At 28.4% G+C, this 19,579-nt stretch overlaps 1 protein-coding gene and 2 long non-coding RNA genes across 8 annotated transcripts in view; 2 read left to right on the forward strand and 1 right to left on the reverse strand.

Annotated features, from left to right (window-relative positions):
* Nucleotides 1-11,722, forward strand: part of LOC103569838 (patronin) — a 38,696-nt gene extending 26,974 nt beyond the window's left edge. For 2 of the 6 annotated variants that reach the window (XM_053737745.1, XM_053737746.1), the window contains exons 11-22: nucleotides 44-223; nucleotides 1,022-1,155; nucleotides 1,229-1,856; nucleotides 2,816-2,993; nucleotides 3,765-4,597; nucleotides 5,008-5,188; nucleotides 5,608-5,727; nucleotides 6,596-6,691; nucleotides 7,200-7,298; nucleotides 9,639-9,827; nucleotides 10,169-10,451; nucleotides 10,934-11,722. In XM_053737745.1, coding sequence (XP_053593720.1) covers nucleotides 44-223; nucleotides 1,022-1,155; nucleotides 1,229-1,856; nucleotides 2,816-2,993; nucleotides 3,765-4,597; nucleotides 5,008-5,188; nucleotides 5,608-5,727; nucleotides 6,596-6,691; nucleotides 7,200-7,298; nucleotides 9,639-9,827; nucleotides 10,169-10,451; nucleotides 10,934-11,078 — 3,066 coding nt within the window. In that variant the 3' untranslated portion in view covers nucleotides 11,079-11,722. The remainder of the gene's footprint in view (nucleotides 1-43; nucleotides 224-1,021; nucleotides 1,156-1,228; nucleotides 1,857-2,815; nucleotides 2,994-3,764; nucleotides 4,598-5,007; nucleotides 5,189-5,607; nucleotides 5,728-6,595; nucleotides 6,692-7,199; nucleotides 7,299-9,638; nucleotides 9,828-10,168; nucleotides 10,452-10,933) is intronic. The other 4 variants (XM_053737748.1, XM_053737747.1, XM_053737749.1 and 1 more) reach the window with 4 other exon arrangements.
* An 841-nt stretch (nucleotides 11,723-12,563) lies between these two features.
* LOC128667482 (uncharacterized) lies at nucleotides 12,564-15,372 on the forward strand. The gene is made up of 3 exons (XR_008403467.1): nucleotides 12,564-15,058; nucleotides 15,145-15,207; nucleotides 15,283-15,372. It is a non-coding gene; the product is annotated as an uncharacterized LOC128667482 (long non-coding RNA).
* Nucleotides 15,373-15,482: 110 nt separating this feature from the next.
* On the reverse strand, nucleotides 15,483-16,875 carry LOC128667481 (uncharacterized). The gene is made up of 3 exons (XR_008403466.1): nucleotides 16,783-16,875; nucleotides 16,651-16,716; nucleotides 15,483-16,054 (listed from the first exon to the last, which is right to left on the reverse strand). It is a non-coding gene; the product is annotated as an uncharacterized LOC128667481 (long non-coding RNA).
* Between the last annotated feature and the right edge of the window lie 2,704 nt (nucleotides 16,876-19,579).

Below are 19,579 nucleotides of genomic sequence, written 5' to 3' on the forward strand. Positions count from 1 at the left end.
GGTGTGAGTATATAACAAGGCACGGTGGTTGGGCTGGTTACAGGGTAAGGTTAAATCTCCTTCCTCATCAACATCCGGCGGTGACAGTCCTGTGGAGCATGGTCCTCCTACTCCATTGTCCTCTGGATCCGCTGGTGATACCCCAACAAGTGTTACCGAGACTACGTCATCGGTATCGCAACAAAACGCCCAAGAAAAACCGCAGCGTCCTTTTTCATTGAAGGTACGATACTGCGTTTTCATTTAATTTATTCTCCTAATAGCTTTTTTTTTTTTTTTTTTAATTTTTATTTTATTTTCTACAATTAGCTAAAGCGCACGGTAATTATTTTGTCATCGCTGTATATTTTATGGCTGAGAATGGATAATTTTTTTTTTCTTTTTTTTGGTGATGGTTTTTATTTTTATTTTTTTTATTTATTATTCATTTTATTTATTTTTTTTTGTTTATTAAAAGCTAATGTAATTTGGGCTTTTTATTATTTTTTTTTATTTTAATTTCATTATTTTTTGATAAATAAATTTAATTTATTAAATTTAATTACTAATTAGCTTAAGAGATTATATTCGTGACGAGTATTTCAAGTTTAATAAAATAAAAACAGCCGAGCTAAATTATTTTAAAATATGTACTCAATATAATACCAGATATTGATCAAACACAAAGATAAATGATCTTGAAATGTCGTTGTAGACTCAACATTGTTACGTCTAAATGATAAAAGTTTCAGTTGGATTAATAATTTCGTGAGTGTGTGATTGCATTAGTAAATTTTTTTAGCTGTCATTACGTCACTTGTTAATTTAAATAAATTTAATTGCATTATAATAGTAACAATAATTACAATCAATTAGGATACAAAATATTTTTTTTACAAATAAAAATTTTCAGTTTAAAAATAATGCAATTCGTCCTTGAGTTCTAAATTTTTTAAATAATTTTTTAACCAATAACGTGATTCATTTATTTAAAAATAATAATGACATATAATTATTATTAATTTATAATTATTTACTGAAGGAAATTACTGAAGATATTCATGATGTCGAGCACAAGTGGTTGGAGCAAGATGGTAGCGCGCCATTTACTGAAACTCGTCGTACTCCTGACATTGAGAATATGGATTTTGATCAATGCCAGCAATCAATATCACAGTAATTACTCTTATCATTAATAAAAATAAAAAAAAATTTTGAATTTAAATTAACAATTGTCATAAAACTGTAGCATGAACTCCAGCTTGAGTGAAATCCAAGCAGACATTCAGCGTCTAGCGAGCCAGCAAAACCAAATTCAACAGCAGCATCTGATGAACCAGCAGCAACACCAAATTCACCAGCAATTGCAACAGCTCCAGAGTTTAAGTCAGCAGCATCTTCAGAGCTACGGCATGCCGCCGATAAATCCAATGACTCCGCGACTTCAAGACCCGCAACCAGGACAATTTTACTTGCATGACCAGCCGCAGCAAATGCAGAGAAGAACCTGGGGCCGACCGGCACAGCAACAAAATTTGGTTAACGAAATGGCCTCTGTGGGTCACTATCAGCAACAACCGGTTGTGGACACGCACTACAGCCCCCAGCCAGTTGCCGCAGCTTCTGTTATATACCAGCAAGATCCTCGTCTGTATCAAGACACAAGGACCTGGGGTAGTGGTGCTCTGCCTCAGCAAAAGGGCTTTGTTCTGCATGACAACACGCAAGACCAACAGCAGTATCAGCCAAGGTATATAAATGGTGGTGACCACAGTCTCTGCAACAGTCAAATGCATCAACAAATATCTAATTATCCGTCAGCTGCACTTTTTAATCAAACCCAACCTACGGCTGCTAGTCCTCAACATCGTAATGCCGTAAGTATTTACTTTTAATTACTATTTATTTATTTACTCATATATTAGGGGCCGTTACGTGGGGGGGGGGGGGGGGGGGGGGCTGAAGGTCTAAGGAAGCGTGACGTTTGCGGCTCACCAGACAATCCTGCAAATTTTTCTGATTTTTTTTTTTTTAATTTTATTTTTTTGTTACGATAAAAAGTCATCTGTTACATATTTTTAAATATATAAATATTTCCGTTATAATGGGGGGGAGAGATTTATTATTTGTGACGGAATATTGATAGGGGGGTCGCAGAAAATGTGACAGCGTGAGGAAGTGGAAGAGTGTCGAAAAAGGTAAAGTTTCGCGTAAATAAAAATGAATTGAAAGATATCCCAGTAGTATTATTTTAAATTAAAAATAATTATCCCAGTAAGAGGTTTAAAGGTCTCAGACAGTTGCTCATGTGTTGGTAGAGACATCATCGCTGTTAGTATACGTACTGTATACTGTTAATATAGAATACTTTAGTATTGAAAATCTTGTATGTACAAGAGTTAGCAAAGTTAAAACCAGTTGATGATGTAATGCGCCTTTTTAAGAGTTGAGTTGTCACCGAACATGGTAGTCTCTTCCCACACGCTGTATTCTCCATCCAGCTTACCTGATGAAAAACACTCCTACAGTTTGATCTCGACCCACTGAACAGTTTGACCGTCTGTTACTACTCTTGTACTTATTTTAATAATTATTTATCTTAATAATATGCATTTATTTTTATCAAACACTTCAACCTATTCTGCGTACAATTATACCACTGAGGTTCGTCGCTCATTTACTCTTATTTATTCATTCAATAATCGGTTTTATAAAATTACTGACGCGAAAATGTGGAAGAAAATGGTTTTTTTTATGATATTTATTTGTTAAATTTAGTTAGTTAATAATTGTGATTTGGATAGTAATTAATAGTAAATTGTACATATTTTTTCAGGTTCATCGGATAAGTCAACTGATAAACGAAAGTCCAGAGACTAAAAAATCAACAGTACATCATGTACCGATTACTTGTGAAAGTCCTACGGATAAACGTCAAAATAATATTAATATTCATGCTCCTGTACCAGCGCCACCAGCCGACGACATGGAACCACAAAATATATCATTTATTGGTACGGTATATTTATATATAATAAATAATTTAACATTTAGAGAGTCGCTACTTTTTAAAAATATAATTAAAATTAAAATGTTGAATTTTAATTAGGCATCATGCCTTGAAAAGTATTTTAAAATTTTTAAAGCCCGCGAACGAGTTTTTAAATGTTTAGTTGACGAAAAAAGTATGAGATTATGATCAATGTAAATTTTTAAATAGTAAATTATTTAATTTTACCAGGTAAAAAAATTATTAAAAATAATTTATGGAGTAATTTTTAAATTCTCTATAAAAAAATCCATGTGGTTGCATGGGAACCCATAGGAATCCATGTAGGAAAGTATGGATTTTTATAAGAATCTATAGAAATTAATATAGGAGTATATGGATTTATAAAAAACCATGAATATCTGGATTTTTTTTTGGGAAATCCATTTAGGAAACTGTGTGTACCTGGATTCCCATATAGGAACTTAGATATATGGTTTTCTTTGTCGGAAATTTGTATAAGAATCTGGGTTTCTATGGAAGCCGAGTTATCTGGATTTATGTCTATCATCTATTGATACGCATATATATGAATAAAAGAACAGATTAATATATCACCACAAAATTTATAATAATTATCGGGCCGTCATGAACCAGCGTAAAAAATAATAACGCCGGAATAATTAGTGACTTGGTTGTAAAATTTAAAATAATAACAACCGATGCACTCAGAATTTTGTTTGCTTACAGACTAGCGTTTACGTTAATAATAATAATAATAAACAATAAATTTCAGGTAATGATGAAGATTTCGCACAAGGAATTAAACGACTACATATCACATCAGGAAGTCGCACATACAGAATAGCATCACCAACAAAAACAACAATATCTCGTAATTCATTTCAACCTCATTCGTCATCATTACGTGAAGCATCTCCGTCACCTACATCAGCAATTTCACCACCGGAAATAACACCATTGGACTCATCTGATGCTGGAGAAAAAGGATTTTATATATCATTTGACAATGATGGGCCAAAGAAACCAAAACCTGCATTGAGAGTGAAAAGATCACCCAAAAAAGAACGAACTGTTTCGTCATTCATTGAACAGGAAGACTTTACAGCACGTCCTGAATCGCCGCCAGCCAATGCTGTAGATCGGCAACGACAGCAAGAAGCTCAGCGTGACTTGGATCGAGAACGTCAACGTCAAGCTGAAGAACGCGAGTATCATCGTCAGGAGATGCGGGACCGCGAGTTGCGTCGGGAGATAGACAAAGAACAGCGGTCACGTGAAGACAGACTCCATACTAACAGTGATAGCCGACAGAATCCAGCTGGTGCTGTTGGTTTGGTTATCGGCAATCAGCTTGCCAACCCCGACCCCAATTCTATCGACGAAATGGAACGTAAGAAGGAACGTATTATGCTGTTGTCGTTGCAGCGACGGCAGCAGCAAGAGGAATTGAAAGAACGTAAAGAAGCTGAGGCCCAAGCGCGCCGGGAACAAGAAAAAATGAAGGAAGAAGAACGGGCGAGGAAAAAAGAAGACGATCGACAGAGAAGAGCTATGATTCTGGAACAACATAAATTGAAAAAAGCTATCGAGGAAGCTGAACGTGAGGTAATTATTTGTTTTTATTTAGTCATACGTTTTATTACTCATTGATTAGAAAATTAATAATCCGCCCGCTTCTAGTTAATGTCTAATTTATATTTACGGTTATTAGGTTGGTACTGTTAAGTATAAATTTATTGGGAAGTATTTTCACATTTACCAACACCGTACATACTTACGGACATCAGAATTTTTTTTTTTTCAATCATTACTTGTAAAAAAATGACTTAGAATTGAATTCGTTTTATTAATTAATAAATTATCTTTCAAATGCTACGAAGTTTGTTCTAGTTGAGAATATTAGAATGTGTAAATATAATTTTTACGTGAGTGAATCAGCTGAGACCGAGTGAGCGTTAGCAGAACACATTTTATTGCTCCGCAATTGACTTGTGCTATAACTTATTTTTTTACAGGGTAAAGTTATTGATAAAGAACTTCTTAATGCCATAAAACCAACTCCTAAATTACGTAATAAGACTGCATCGGCTCGTCCACGACCGAAAACAATCCACGTTGATCAGAGTTCGGAACTCGATTCCGGAGCTCTGACGCCTAGTCGCGGGAAGAAAGGATCTTCCTCCAACCTCAGTACAGGTAAGTTTATTTTTTATTTATTTGTAACTTAAACAAATAAATTCAAAAAGAAAAAAAAATATAAATACTTATGTCTGTTGTGATTTAATATAAATGTTATCCAGAAGTAACGTCCATGTTATTATTAATTGTAATTGCATCGTACTCTGCATGTGTAAATTATTTTAAAATCATTTTTTTTAAACTTTCAATAATTTTTTTTTATTTATAAAGTTGTTCTCACAACTCTACCACACAAAAGTATCACAAGCTCTGGATTTTCTCGATTACTATTTATCTATAAATTAAAATTGTTTTATGGAGTACAGTATAAATTATAAGCTAAATAATGAGTATAAATTTGAGAAAAAAAGTAGGCTAGAAAATCCGAGTGGTTGATTGTTTTTATTTTTATTTTGGCACTAACACACTGACTATAGCGACGCTGATCTCACCAACGATGAAACGAGATTACTTCAGAGGCTCGCAGGACACTCTTACTGCTGCCCATTTCGACGACCGGCGAGCCGGCCTCTTCTCTAGGGGTGGCAGTCTCAAGGGTACGCACAACACGCACTCTATCACACATATATTTTTTTTTTATATTTTCCATTACCAACGATAAATATCTACTAACATTTATTTTTATCTCGAGGGCATTCGTTAGTGGACAATTTATTTAAATCCCACAGTAATTAAGAGTATTCTCAGACAGTGTCTCCTCCTCACTGTTAGAAAATATTAAATGACTGAACTGTAATTACAGTATTAAAATTTTTTTAATTATTAAAAAAAAAAATTAAAGCATTAATTGCAAAAAAAAACGTAATTGCAATTTCGCCGATATATTGATGTGAAAAAAAATTACTTACAATTGTTATCAATTGGGAATCAAACGAAATTTTGTAAATAAATACTAACTACAATTAAACGTTTTTAGACTTTTGCAGAGTGATGACGGATTTTATTTTAATATTTCATTTAAACTCAAAATTCTGGAGTTTAAAAATTTACTCTGCATGCAAATAAGGAGTCTGCTTTTTCAAGGGAGTTATTTCAGAGTGATCTGGATTTTATTTAAATCCGCATTCGGAATTTTAATATTAAAATAAACTCCCGGAGTCAATTTCACTCCAAGGAAATTGAATAAATAAACACATCTGCTCCGCATTTACTCCGAAATTTTTTTACAATCTGAGAATGCCCTTAAATTATTTAAATAAATTTTTTACCAACATCGTTACTCGATATTATTAACACTATTATTATTTTTATTTAATTAGCACGATCCTATCTAATATTAATAATAATTTCTAGCTGTAGATAGTCGTAGCAATTATAAATTATTTATTAGTAATATTAAAAAAAACTTATACATAAATAACAATGAATTCGTAATAGTTATTATTATTATTACCCTTATTTTAGTATCTTCTGTAGACTCACCCGATGACGGTAGAGGTTGTTCTCCCTGTCGAAGCTCAACTCAACTCGGCCGCCGGGGATCATACAAAACTTCACGAGGTGGGTTCACTATCCATTAAATCACTTACCCATTAACCAAAACTAATAATATATTTCATTATGAAAAATAGTAATAGAATTTAAATACTAGTTGGATCGTAGCGTACACTTATTTTTTTTTTAGTGTCTGCTTAAATATTTATAGCTTACACAGGATGCTGCTCTAAGTCTGAGTCACAGTCAAGTTTAGAAAATCCTTTATTTTATTTAATTTGTTTGTTTATCTTCTCAATTACTTACTTTGTTTATTTAATTGTTTAAGTAGAAACTAGTGACACAAATTATTTAAGCTGTTTTGCAATGTGTTCTGCACCGAACTCGATTTATTTTTATTATTCCTGGAAATGGCTGGTAGTTATAACAATAAATATATTTATTTACATATAAATTTATCTGTGCGTGAGATGAAAGTGAAAAAAAATAAATAAATAAATAAAATATAAATTGTACCGGACGTTGTTAAAAGGCTTGCGAGTGTAACAACGAAAAACATTGCATTATATTGCAGATACGCAGGAGCCTCAGCAACAGCCTAGAGGCAGGCCTAAATACTCAACTTACCAAAACTTTAAGGGAAGAAAGTCAAATTCGTTGATGAATTTGTGTGGTAAGAATTAAATACAACAAACAAACAAACAAAAACTTAACAAGTTACCAGTCAATTATTGGACATTTATCGTTTTAACGTTTAATTATCAGACATTTACCCTCCATTAACTCTATCCAGTCACTTGACATCACTGTTCAAAATTTTTTACATTTTCAAAGATAATTGTCATGGAAATTATTTATTTTATATAAATATTGATTGTAGGGATGTGCAAATCGTGTTCGAAATTTTAATTTTTGAATTACTCGTGACTTTTAAAATTATATGTAACTTCCCAAGCAGCACAGAGACAACTCAAAGTCAAGTTTTTTTTTATATAAATTAAACGTACAGATGCAACTTTTGAAAATTTTGTTTTTTTATGATTTATTGTTAAAAAAAAAAAATCCAAAAATTATTAGATGTTGGCTAACTTCAGTATCGTAAAAGTTTGTGTTCTTTTTTTCGTCCTAAAAAAATAATTTCAATTAAAAAATCGTTTAGATGACTTACTTGACCACTACTTGTAATTAAATCTTTGTCGTTACTTGTTTCAAGTTTTTTGAGCAGACATTTTTTCGGTGATATAAATTTCTGATTGCTTTGTTAAAATTGGTGCCTTATCGATGTCAAAAATTAGTCTAAAAACCGGCATCTTATAGATGTCATAAAGTAAAGAGTGGTACTTGGATTTTTGAATTATCCGTAAATTTTCGAATTGAGAAAATTCTGATCACCTTTTGATTCATAAATTTTTATTTAATAGAGAGTTTTGTTCTTTTATGTAAGATAAAGTAACTATTTAGTAGCTTCGTGTCTGACCTATGACTCAAAATTGAATTATCAGAAAAAATATTAAAATTTTAAGTCATTCAAAATGAAATTGACTTACGGACAATAAAAAAATAATTATTAATATGGTTTAAAAAAAATGTATTGTAATTATAATTTTCATGACATTTTCGACCCGGAAATTCAAAGTATATAAATAAGATAATTTATAATTTCTTATAGAATTGAATTTTTTTATAACTTCAATTAATTCGCTTTCAATTTATAAAAATTTTTAACAGTGATTATGGTTTACGATTAATCACAATTTGTTGTTATTATTTTTGTTTTGTTTTGTTACTTTTCGTTGTTCGTACACACTTGTAGGTAATTGTAGTCGCATGGCGGAAGTCTTTAAAGGCACAGGTGGAAGTATCACACACTACTTACTATTCACAACACACGTGTTAACAGTTAATTAATAATAAGTATTATTACTGTCATTATCAAATTACAAATAACTATTAATAATAATTAATATTTATTTTTTTTTTTTATTAAGTCATTATTTCAATCATCAGTAGAGTTTATCGTTGCTCGGTGGACGCTTACTGGGCTTTGTTCAGCACTTGGTTCTGGCTATTATATTTTTACATATATTATATGTATATATTTCAGATTAACGTCATGGATCCGGGTGTACATTTATTAATTATCATATATTTGTTTTATTTAATTAATTAATTAACTAATTAACTGCGCGCTTATTATTTTTTTTTTATATTTTTGTTTACAGGTTGCTGTTTTACGCGTAACATATTTTTAATTCATTAATTTCGAGCAGTAAATAATTTTATTGTTATTATTTAAATTTTTTTGACTAAACTGGTCCCCGGTTTTCAGCTTCCATAAGAAAGTTACGTTTTACAAATTTATCTGCCACAAACTTTTTTTTTTATAGATCTTTTAAGAACTAAACTTTATTTTTATGCTGATAATTTATTTGAAATTTTTATAATCAATCACAAAATTTGAGAAGCAAAAATTTAGATCGTTTTAAAAAAAATCCAAAAATTATTAGATGTCAGCTGACTGCAGTATCATAAATTTGTATTACAAAATTATGCTCGATTGTGTGATAAAAAAAATTTTTATTATATTTTAAAATTACAGTACTTTTAATTAAATTATTAAACGTAAATACAAATTTAAATTCAAATAGTTCCGTATATAATTAATAATTATATATATGAGTGCTCGAAAAAATCCAAAGTATAAAATTTTATTGCTCGAATTTGAATTAATAAGAAAAAAATAGACAATAAATTTAAAACTCAAAAAAAAATCATTAGAGTAAATAATTTTTTAATAAAAAAAATGTCATATTTTCAGCTAGAATTAATTAATTAAATAATCTTTAATTCATTGTATTTAACTGGTGAAGGTTACTCACAATAAAGGTCGTAAAAATATAACGGGTTTTCTTTTTTTTTTTTTTTTTTTTATTTGTTCAATAAAGACTTGAATAATCGACGGATATTTATTATTGACAAATTAATTATAAATTAATAAATGGTGTCCATGCAGATACGGACAGTGGTCTGGGCCGTGCGACTCCACCTAGAAGAGCGCCGAGTCCCGGAATGGGAAGTACCAAACACTTGCCATCGCCCTCGGGTCCTGGATCTCTGCCGCCTGGTCTCATGTCAAAGCGAAGATTTGACGACGGTAGCAGTGATATCAGTAGCACGCCTAGCTCTATGATGGAGTACAATGGTACTTAATCAATTTTATTTTTAAATTTGAGTACAGTTAAACTTCATTACCGCGGATTCCATTATCTCTTAATTTCCCCTGAATATTGACCCCCATTACGAGCTACGCTGTCTTCTGCCCGATGCTATACATTTGTATGTGTCTGTATATGTTTATATTTGCATCATACATGTAGATGTAAGAGCGCATACGTCATAGTTTACTTTTTAAGGGAGAAGAGACATCCGTTAACTCGGAAATTCCAATAAATTTCCATTTCTCCGTTGACTAAATGTCCGAGTTAATGAAGTACGTCTGTAATCGATCCTATTTATCATTATTTAATTAATTATTTATTTTAGGTCCTCGATTGTACAAACAACCAGCCACGAAATCGAACCGCGGAATAATGCTGAATGCCGTCGAGTATTGTGTATTCCCTGGAACGGTTAATAAAGAAGCTAAGAGACGCGTATTGGAAGAAATCGGACGATCTGAGAGTAAACATTTTTTGATACTCTTCAGAGACGCTGGTTGCCAATTTCGCGCACTTTATTCTTATTGTCCTGACAGAGAAGAAGTTACTAAATTATGTGGCACTGGACCTAAACAAGTTATTGATAACATGTTTGATAAATTTTTCAAGTAAGTTTATTATTTTTAATACGAGTATTTTTTTATTTCTAAAAATTACAGTCTACATTTAAACAATTAAATGACGATTACCGCCGAGTAACATCTATCTGAAAACGGTCAGAATAGTTTGCTAGGACCTCAAAACATCGACTTATGATGAAAACTTTATTTTTGAAAATCGGACCAAAACCCATAACTTCGCTTTTTTTTTTTTAATTTTTAATTTTAATAGCGGGAAAAATTCAAACTTCAAATTTAATTTTTAAATTTCTTATTAATCAGTAATAAAAAAAAAATAATTAATTTTATTTAGACAATTAAATTATTTAAAAAAAAAAAAAAACTTGTTACCTCACAATTTCAAATTTCCCATACTACAAAAAAAAATTTGAATTGCATCGCGCTTAAAAATTCAAATGTCAGATTTAATTTAAAAACTTCTTATTAATAATTCAGTAATAAAAAAAAAAAAAAATGAATTTTATTTACAGATACAATTCTGGTGGTAAATGTTTCTCTCAAGTGCACACAAAGCATCTGACTGTAACCATAGATGCCTTTACGATACACAATAGTCTTTGGCAAGGTAAAAAAGTTAACTTACCAAATAAAAAGGACATGGCTCTCGTCATATAGTTTACATACGATAAAAAAATTTACCTCTAACGTCATAAAAGTAAAAATTAACGTCTCCGTTATAGTTTATATTTTAATACAGACCCATACGTTACGTTTTTTATTTAATGAATATTCATTTAAATAACATTATCTTATTAAAAATAAATATACACATGCATACATGATGTTATTTAAATATATATATAAATTTAAATATTTACAACTGACAGAGTTAAATTATAATATTCATGGCCTTGTTTATAATCTTAATGTATTTTTTACTACTCATTGTATCGCGATATTAATTAACACGATCTTATTATTTAATGATATTAATATCAACAATAGGAATTGTATGGTATCTTATTAATAAATAAATATTGCGCGGACTAACAGCATTAATTGTTTGTGATTATTAAATCGTCACAGCAAGTGCTAATTAAAGGATCACAATATATATAATTTTTTTATTTTTAAAAAAATCCACGAGCTTCACTATTTTTTTTTATTTTATTTTTTATTTTTTTTTATTAAGATTTTTGGCCAACTTGATAACAAACTTCCAATTAGTAAATAATGACAGTGTATTGTAATTTATCACTTATTATTTAGTTAGACTGTTGAGATCAGATCAGAATTAAAAGTATAATAATTATGATTTTTTTTTTTTTTGACTAATTGATAAAAAAAAAAGACTACAAGAATGTATTTTTTTTTTTCCTGAAATTTAATTACTTATTATTTAAAAACAAAATACTCATGTAAATTAATAGTCTTTTATTAATTATCATTAATATTATTGTTTTTTGTTTGTGATTGTTGACATAACAACGATTAGTGTGATTTGAGTAATTTAATTGTTAATTAAAATAAATAAATAATTTAAAAACTTATAATTATTAAATTTTATTCTGTATAAAAAAATTCATGGACATAAATTAGGTTTGTAAATATAAAATATAAAATATAAGTAAATTCATTTCGATTAGTTATGAGAAAAAAAAATAAAATAAAAATAAAAATGAACAACCGTTTAAATATATACCAAATTAGCCTTACATTTAAATATATATATAAACTTGGTGTTACATATATTTCATATTTACCAGCAGCTTTTTTTTATTATTTCATAACTATTATTATCATTTTTTTCTATGATTAATGAGTAATTATTGAAGTGACATTTAAAGTAATCAGATTGAAAAAAGTTCGATGTGTAAAATTTCTAAACTTGAGACAGATTAGAATTACAAGTGAAATTTTTTGAACTTTTGTAATTTTGATAATAAAAAAAAAATTTATCTAGGATTTTATATGAGCGAAATTTGAGTAAAAAAAAGAACGTTTTCAAAATGTATTTTTACCCTCATTCTGAAAAAGTTCAAAAACCTGAAATTTGAAACTTTTTACTAACGTTTTTTAATTCTTTTGGGCCATTGGTTTCTAGTGGGAATTTTTTAAAACGAGTGTAAAATGCAGTAAAAAAAAAAAAAAAAAAAAAAAAAAGATTTAGAAACGTTATTTTTTGACTCCAAATTCGCTCATATGAATCCTAGATAGACTTTATTTTTCATTATCAAAATTAAAAAAGTTGAAAAAAAATTTCACTCAGTTCTAATCTGTTTCAAGTTCAAAAGTTCCACTTGTCGAACTTTTTTGGAATGAATTTTTTTTTGCACGAACAGTGCCCCCACTTTTTCAAAAAAAATTAAATAACTGAAATGTCACCCGTATTCGTAGTTTACATATATTTTATTTCATTTAAAAATATAAGCTAAAGCTTTCTTGAGATATGTCTTCCTAAATTTAAAAAACTAAACGACAGTAAATAAAATTTGAAAAATATATAATAGATTAAAGTTAACGGCTTTTATATTTTGAATTGTGTGCAATCATAAAAAATATTATTTTTTTTTTGTGCCATAAATTGTAAAGCCGTAGTTTCAGTACTATACGTAAAATTGGTTAATTAAGTAATTTTATAAAGTAATAACAAGATGATTAGTATGATAAATAATAATTTAAAATCTAGAGAAATTTTCTATAGAATCCTCAAGAGAAATAGTTGCTGTTAAAATTAAAATTAAAGCTAATTATTTAAATAATTATTTTTAGTAATTAAATATTTTTTTTATTTTTTGTAAAAACAAATTGCTTCACTTTTCTACTATAAAATAATTTTAAAAGGGTTCTATAGTTGCGTCATTAAAATTACACTGGAATAATTATGAATTTAAGCATTTGATATATTCGACAAAAAAAATTTAATTATTTTAAATTTTTAATTATTCAAATCTACTATTCGCGTTTGAAAAAATTTTAAATAATATAAATATGGTATAATACCTGACCTAATTGACATATCGAATTTCTATAGTCGTAACTTTCTGGAAAAATTGATAGCAAATTAAAAAATAAAAAATATTATTTTGAAATTGATGCCTCGGAGGATTAATAATTTATATTTAATAATAAATAAAAAAAAAAAAATCGATTCCATGAATTGAATAATAAAAATAATATATAATTTAAAATTTGAGTCCGATATGACAATATTGTTTATGCAGTGAATGCCATAAGAAAATAAGTGAATAATTTTTACAGTGCTCATTACAACGAGCTATTTAAAATAATAAAATAAATATTTTAAAAAAGAAATAATTAAAGTCCTCATGTGACAGAGGATTTAATATTTAGTCACTAATATTTAAGTAACTGGACAGTAAAAATAAATAATAATTAAAATTAAAAAAAAACGACAGCTCGTTTTGTGCTTGATAATTTATATTTTTCGAAAAAGAAAAATATTAGCTGGGCTGTATAAAAATAAATGAAATTTTTCAGCAAAGGGTTAATGAGTTAAAAAAAAGTTATTATTATATTAAGGAAGAAAGGACGAAATAAATAATAAATCTTAATAAATGCGATGTCTGTATGTGTGTTGTGTGTAGATACGTTGCCGTAACCGCGCTTACTAATATTAATAACTAATAATTAATATTGATAATAAAAAAAGAGTAAAAGCAATTGCTCTTATATGTAATAATCTTAAATATTAATCGTTATGAAAAAACAAAGAGAATAAAAATAAGAAGATGATAATTAAAATAAAAAAACGTTTTAAAATTATTAAATTACTATGTCACGTAATTTTTAAATTTATCCGTGTCTGTAAATATTATGTTTTTATATATATACATTATTATGATTATTATTATTATAATTACAAAAGCAACTTATTAATCAATGATGATATATATATGTATATATATCATCATAATTTATTAATTAAGTACGTAAAGTAAAATTTGGGTCATATTTTACTGTTAGCATAATATGCAGCGAATGTCATCAATAAAAACAATAATTATTAACCCAATTTTTGCATTCTTTTATTTATTAGAGTAAAAAATTAGTATATTATATACCTAGGTCAGTAAAGAAAAGTCTCAGATTATATGTAATTGTTGTCTAGGCTTTCTTTTTTACTGGCCAAGGTGCGTATACTATTTTTCTGTTCGACGGAGCCGGAAAGTTGTCACTTTCCGGCCGGAGGGCAGAAAAAATTATTAATTTTCATCATACCGGCGTCGAATGTTTATATTCCTGCCCTGTTTAGAGGAAAGAAAGTTTTTCTTATCTTTAGTCTGAAAACTTCTGTTTTTTTGTAACTCTCCTGTTATTATTTTTTTGTTATTAGTAAGAAAAATTTATTGTTAACGTAAGATGACAATTTAATTTAAAGGAAATTACTTTATTGTGATTATTCGCTCTTTAAATTTTCATATATTTATATACTGTGAGGTAAATATATATGAATTTTATTGAGCTGTTATGATTAATTTTTTTTGCTAAAGGAAATTATTGTTATGTCGCCAACAAAAAAAAAAGTTGATTGACATGTTTTAAGGTATGGAAAAAATTTACTCATTCTGACTCTCGCTTCCGTAAGATCAAGACGTTATATTTAATCTTGATAAATTATATAGCGATTGCGGGTATGTGTAATTAAAAAAAAAAATTAATTAATTATTGGCCGCGTATTTTTAAAAAATATACAATAACATTTTTAAATTTTTTTCAGCAAAAAATTGATAAATATTTTCAATCTTCCAAGTAAACTGACAGTGATTAATTATAAATAAAAGTAAGTAAACAATTTTTATAAATTATTTATATACGTCATATTTTTTTCTTATTTATATGGCGTACTTTTTTGCAGTTAATTTTTAATCAACAAAAAAATTTTAAAAAATGGCACGTCCTGTGTACGTAAAAACTTCAGAAACTAAAAAAAAATTTGAGGATCTTACTCGGGTGAACTCGGCAAATTACATTACAATAAACAATTACATTTATTTCATTATATTTATATTTATAGTAATTTTTAGTTATTTATTGTTTTACATATATTATTAATAATGTAACACAAGTGCGGATGTTTTATTATCTATATAAAATAAGGAAATTTTCTAATTAATTTTAAATTTTATATTTTTTTGTCGTGAAAATTGTGATATTTGAATTTCAATTATTTGTAATTGCAATTTAAACATTCAGTGAGATCATTTTTACAAAAAATTTATACTTTGATGCTCTGATAGCATCCTGATAACAAATCTTATTATCACAAACTTGTTCGATGAGGTAATTTACTTAATTATTATTTTCAATTAAGAATAATTATACTTAATAAGTTAATATAATTGTCGATAACACAATTCACATAAAAAATTGATTATTTAATACAAATCAATTAAATATAATTACGATAATTATTTTTGTTACAATTTAAATATATAAATGATATTAATAAGATAATTATAAATTAACTTAATTAAAGATTTTATGTATCCAATAGTAATGCTTATGAAAAATATTTATTTTGTCTGGTTTAATAAAATAAATTTATATTTAATATCAAAAACTCATTATCTAAATTTTTCTTGTGAAGTAATTAAATGATTACCGAAATAAAAATTTTTTCCCAGGCCCTGCAATCAGAATAATAATATATTTTACACTCAACAATCATTTTCAAACTGAATTTTTGATAAAAATATAATGTTAGGTTTTTGTTATTTTTTTTTTTAAATAACTTATCCCAGACAAGTGATCCCACACAAATGACTATTGATTTCAGCGACACCTGTTTCAGCAGGTACTGGTATTTATTAAGGAATCAGTCATCTTGAGATCACTTGTAAAATAAAGCCAGGATTAATCAATGACACACCCATTAACTTTTATTTCGATTTCGCGCCCTTTTGTTGAAAAAAAAATTTTAAAGCCAGAAAAACGTTTAACTTAAAGTATGCGCCCGCTTTTTCAAAATTTTTAAAAAAATTTTTAGCATTAAAATAAATCCCCATAACGATCGGTAGCAAAAAAAAAATTTATAAGCCCTTTTGACTTGAGGAAGATCTCGGAAGCCAAAAGTGCGTATAAAAATACATGCGGTAATAAAAAAAGTACTTATCCAAATTTTTTTATTTATTCAAAAATTTTTTATTAGGAATAATTACTAGAATTAATATAATAAACTTATTGTTAGTAATTAATAAGATTTGAACAATAATTTTTTACTCACAGTCTTGTAAATTTGAAGGTTCGCAAAAGACTGGTAAGAATTTATCTCAGGTCACAAAATATATAGCTTTTAAAATTCGTATACATATATTTAAATACTTGTATTTTATTTTATTTATTCGTTTTGACTTACCTTTGTCCTGGGTTGTAAAGGTAGAGTTAAACGTGCGCAATCAGTATTTCGTTATCCTGAAACTCAAGAACAATAACTGAAACGTGCGCTTCAGCTATTTCTTGCGTGAGTAATAAAAAGAACCGAATGTATATAAAGTAACATATTATCTAACGTCTCACTATTTCTACATTGAACGAAGTCAAAAATACGGTAGTTTTTTTCTTTTTGTCGACCGCAAAAAAAAATTTCAAACAAAATGAAACCGCGAATAGTTATTTTTAACGCTTCTGTTGCCTTTACTACACAATAATATATGTTTTAATAAATATATAAATATTTTTTATACGCATTGTTTTAAACGTTTTGAATAATTTTGTATTTTTAATTTCTGCCGTAAAAATCGCGCGGGAATACAGATTTTTAAAAAATTCAAATTCACTTCGTCACTCGAAGTTCCGGAGCTTAAAAAAAAATCATTTCGCATGGGGAGTAAATAAGGAGTTTGTTTATTACAGCGGAAAGATTTCGGTATATCACAGATTTTTTTCAATCCGCGTTCACTCCCGTCGAGAATATTAACAATTAAATAAATTTATACTTTATCAAAATAACTTTTTCATGCTGTGTTTCGGGCGCTGTCAGCTCTCGTCTAAAATCATCTTCAGTATCAATCCCCTGGAATTTGTACAGAAAATTTCTATCCGAAAACTTATTTTAGTAACTTAATAAATATATGAGACTTTTTTATCCGTCACTATGCCTACAAACCAATAATTAATTTTAAATCAATGAATAAATTAAATAATCTGACTAATTACCTACAATATAATTACCCATATTCAATTTGTCAACATAAACTCAAGTTATATTACTGTAAAATAAATAACTTCTATAGATAAGAGAGTAAGTTTAATTCAAAAAGTTATTTTACATGAAAATAAAGTCATTTGTACATAAATAAAAAATATATTTTCATAAATTTTCATTATTTATTAGACGGAAACAGTTATTGAAATAAATAACAGTAATTGCTGAAGATAAATAATAATGAAGGTTGTTGTAGATTTTGTGGCATACGACTTACCGCACAAAGTTAAGGCGTTAAAAGAATTCGGTATGTCCAGTGTGCATTTAGATAAAAATAATTATTACGAAACGTCTCATTATGTTTTCAAACCACCTCACCCCTGGTCTGAATTACCTGATGAATTTCGATTTTCATACGAAGAACAATCAAAACAGTACGGAATCCCGTGGGAGGCTGGCTCTACACCGTACAATGATATGATACCAGCAATAGTCCAAGATTTGGAAACAGTAACTGAAATTTACGTTGATTCTCCTAAGTCGAAGGTTATTTTAGAAGATATAATAGGCAAATTCAAACCAATTAGTATCTTAGAAGGCTTAGGGTGGTCTAAAAATGATGCGCGGATTCCCAGGAAAACCTGCAAAGTTCATACTGGTGAAAATAATACCTGTGCTTACTATACAGCACGATGCATGGGCATTTGGTTTAATGCTCGTGAATCACTTGCTAAAATTATCCACTCTGAGCCAACTGTCAAAATGATGAAACATATTGACATAGATTACATTTTCGATTAAAATTTTAATGAACAATATCGATGTTAAAATAACTTTTATAAAACATTGTCGTCACATTATAAAATAATTAAATAAGAAGTTGATGAGAATTATTGTTTAAAATGAGTGTTCATTTTTTAAAAATTAAATTCAAAACAGTGAAGAACTTTTTTTTAACTTTGAGAAATGAAAATATGAAACTCGGTAATGTAGAACTTAACGCATGTCTTTTTATTTACATGTAGTTATTCATTTGAATCCTAATACTTTTCACCACGACTTAGAACTGATGAGATTTTGAAGTCGATCAGTCAAATGTTGAGGAAAATTTTTTTAAAAATCCGAACAAAACTTTACTATTAACAATTAAAATTTTTAATATTTTTATATTGAATTCTAAATAAAATTTTGACATATTTTAATTTTCGATTTCGCTTTTTTGAATTTATGAGCCACACCCAAAAAAAATTTTGTAAATTTTCTGAATGCTTTTTTTCAATAACAATAATAATTTTCACCCAGTTCTTATTTAATTAAATCATAAGATGACTATACTGTTCTATCATAGTCATCAGTCAATTTGATATCGATATCATTAAATGAAATATTATTACAAATTGTAATGTATATCAATATGTTTCATCATTTTGGCAGTTGGCTCAGAATGGATAGTTTTAGCAAGCGATTCTCGAACATTTAACCAAATGCCCATGCATCGTGCTGTATAGTAAGCACAGTATTTCGTTTCACCAGTATGGACTTTGCAGGCTTTTCTGGGAATCCGCTCATCATTTATAGTCCACCCTAAGCTTTCTAAAGTACTAATTGGCCGGTATTTGTCTATTATATCTTCTAAAACACACTTCGACTTGGGAGAATCAACGTAAATTTCAGTGACTGTTTCCAAATCTTGGACTATTGCTGGTATCATATCATTGTACGGTGTAGAGCCAGCCTCCCATGGGATTCCGTGGTGTTTTGATTGTTCTTGGTATGCAAATTGATATTCATCAGGTAATTTAGACCAGGGTTGAGGCGGTTTGAAAATATAATGAGACGTGTGGTACTGATTTTTTTTATTTAAATGCACACTGGACATGCCGAATTCTTTTAATGCCAACAGTTTGTGTGGTAGCTCGTATGCCACAAAATCCACAACAACCTTCATTATTATTTATCTCCAGCAATCACTGTTATTTATTTCAATAACTGTTTCCGTCTAATAAAT

This window comes from Microplitis demolitor, chromosome 3, assembly GCF_026212275.2.
Source record: "Microplitis demolitor isolate Queensland-Clemson2020A chromosome 3, iyMicDemo2.1a, whole genome shotgun sequence".
In the NCBI taxonomy this organism is placed as follows: Eukaryota; Metazoa; Arthropoda; class Insecta; order Hymenoptera; family Braconidae; genus Microplitis; species Microplitis demolitor.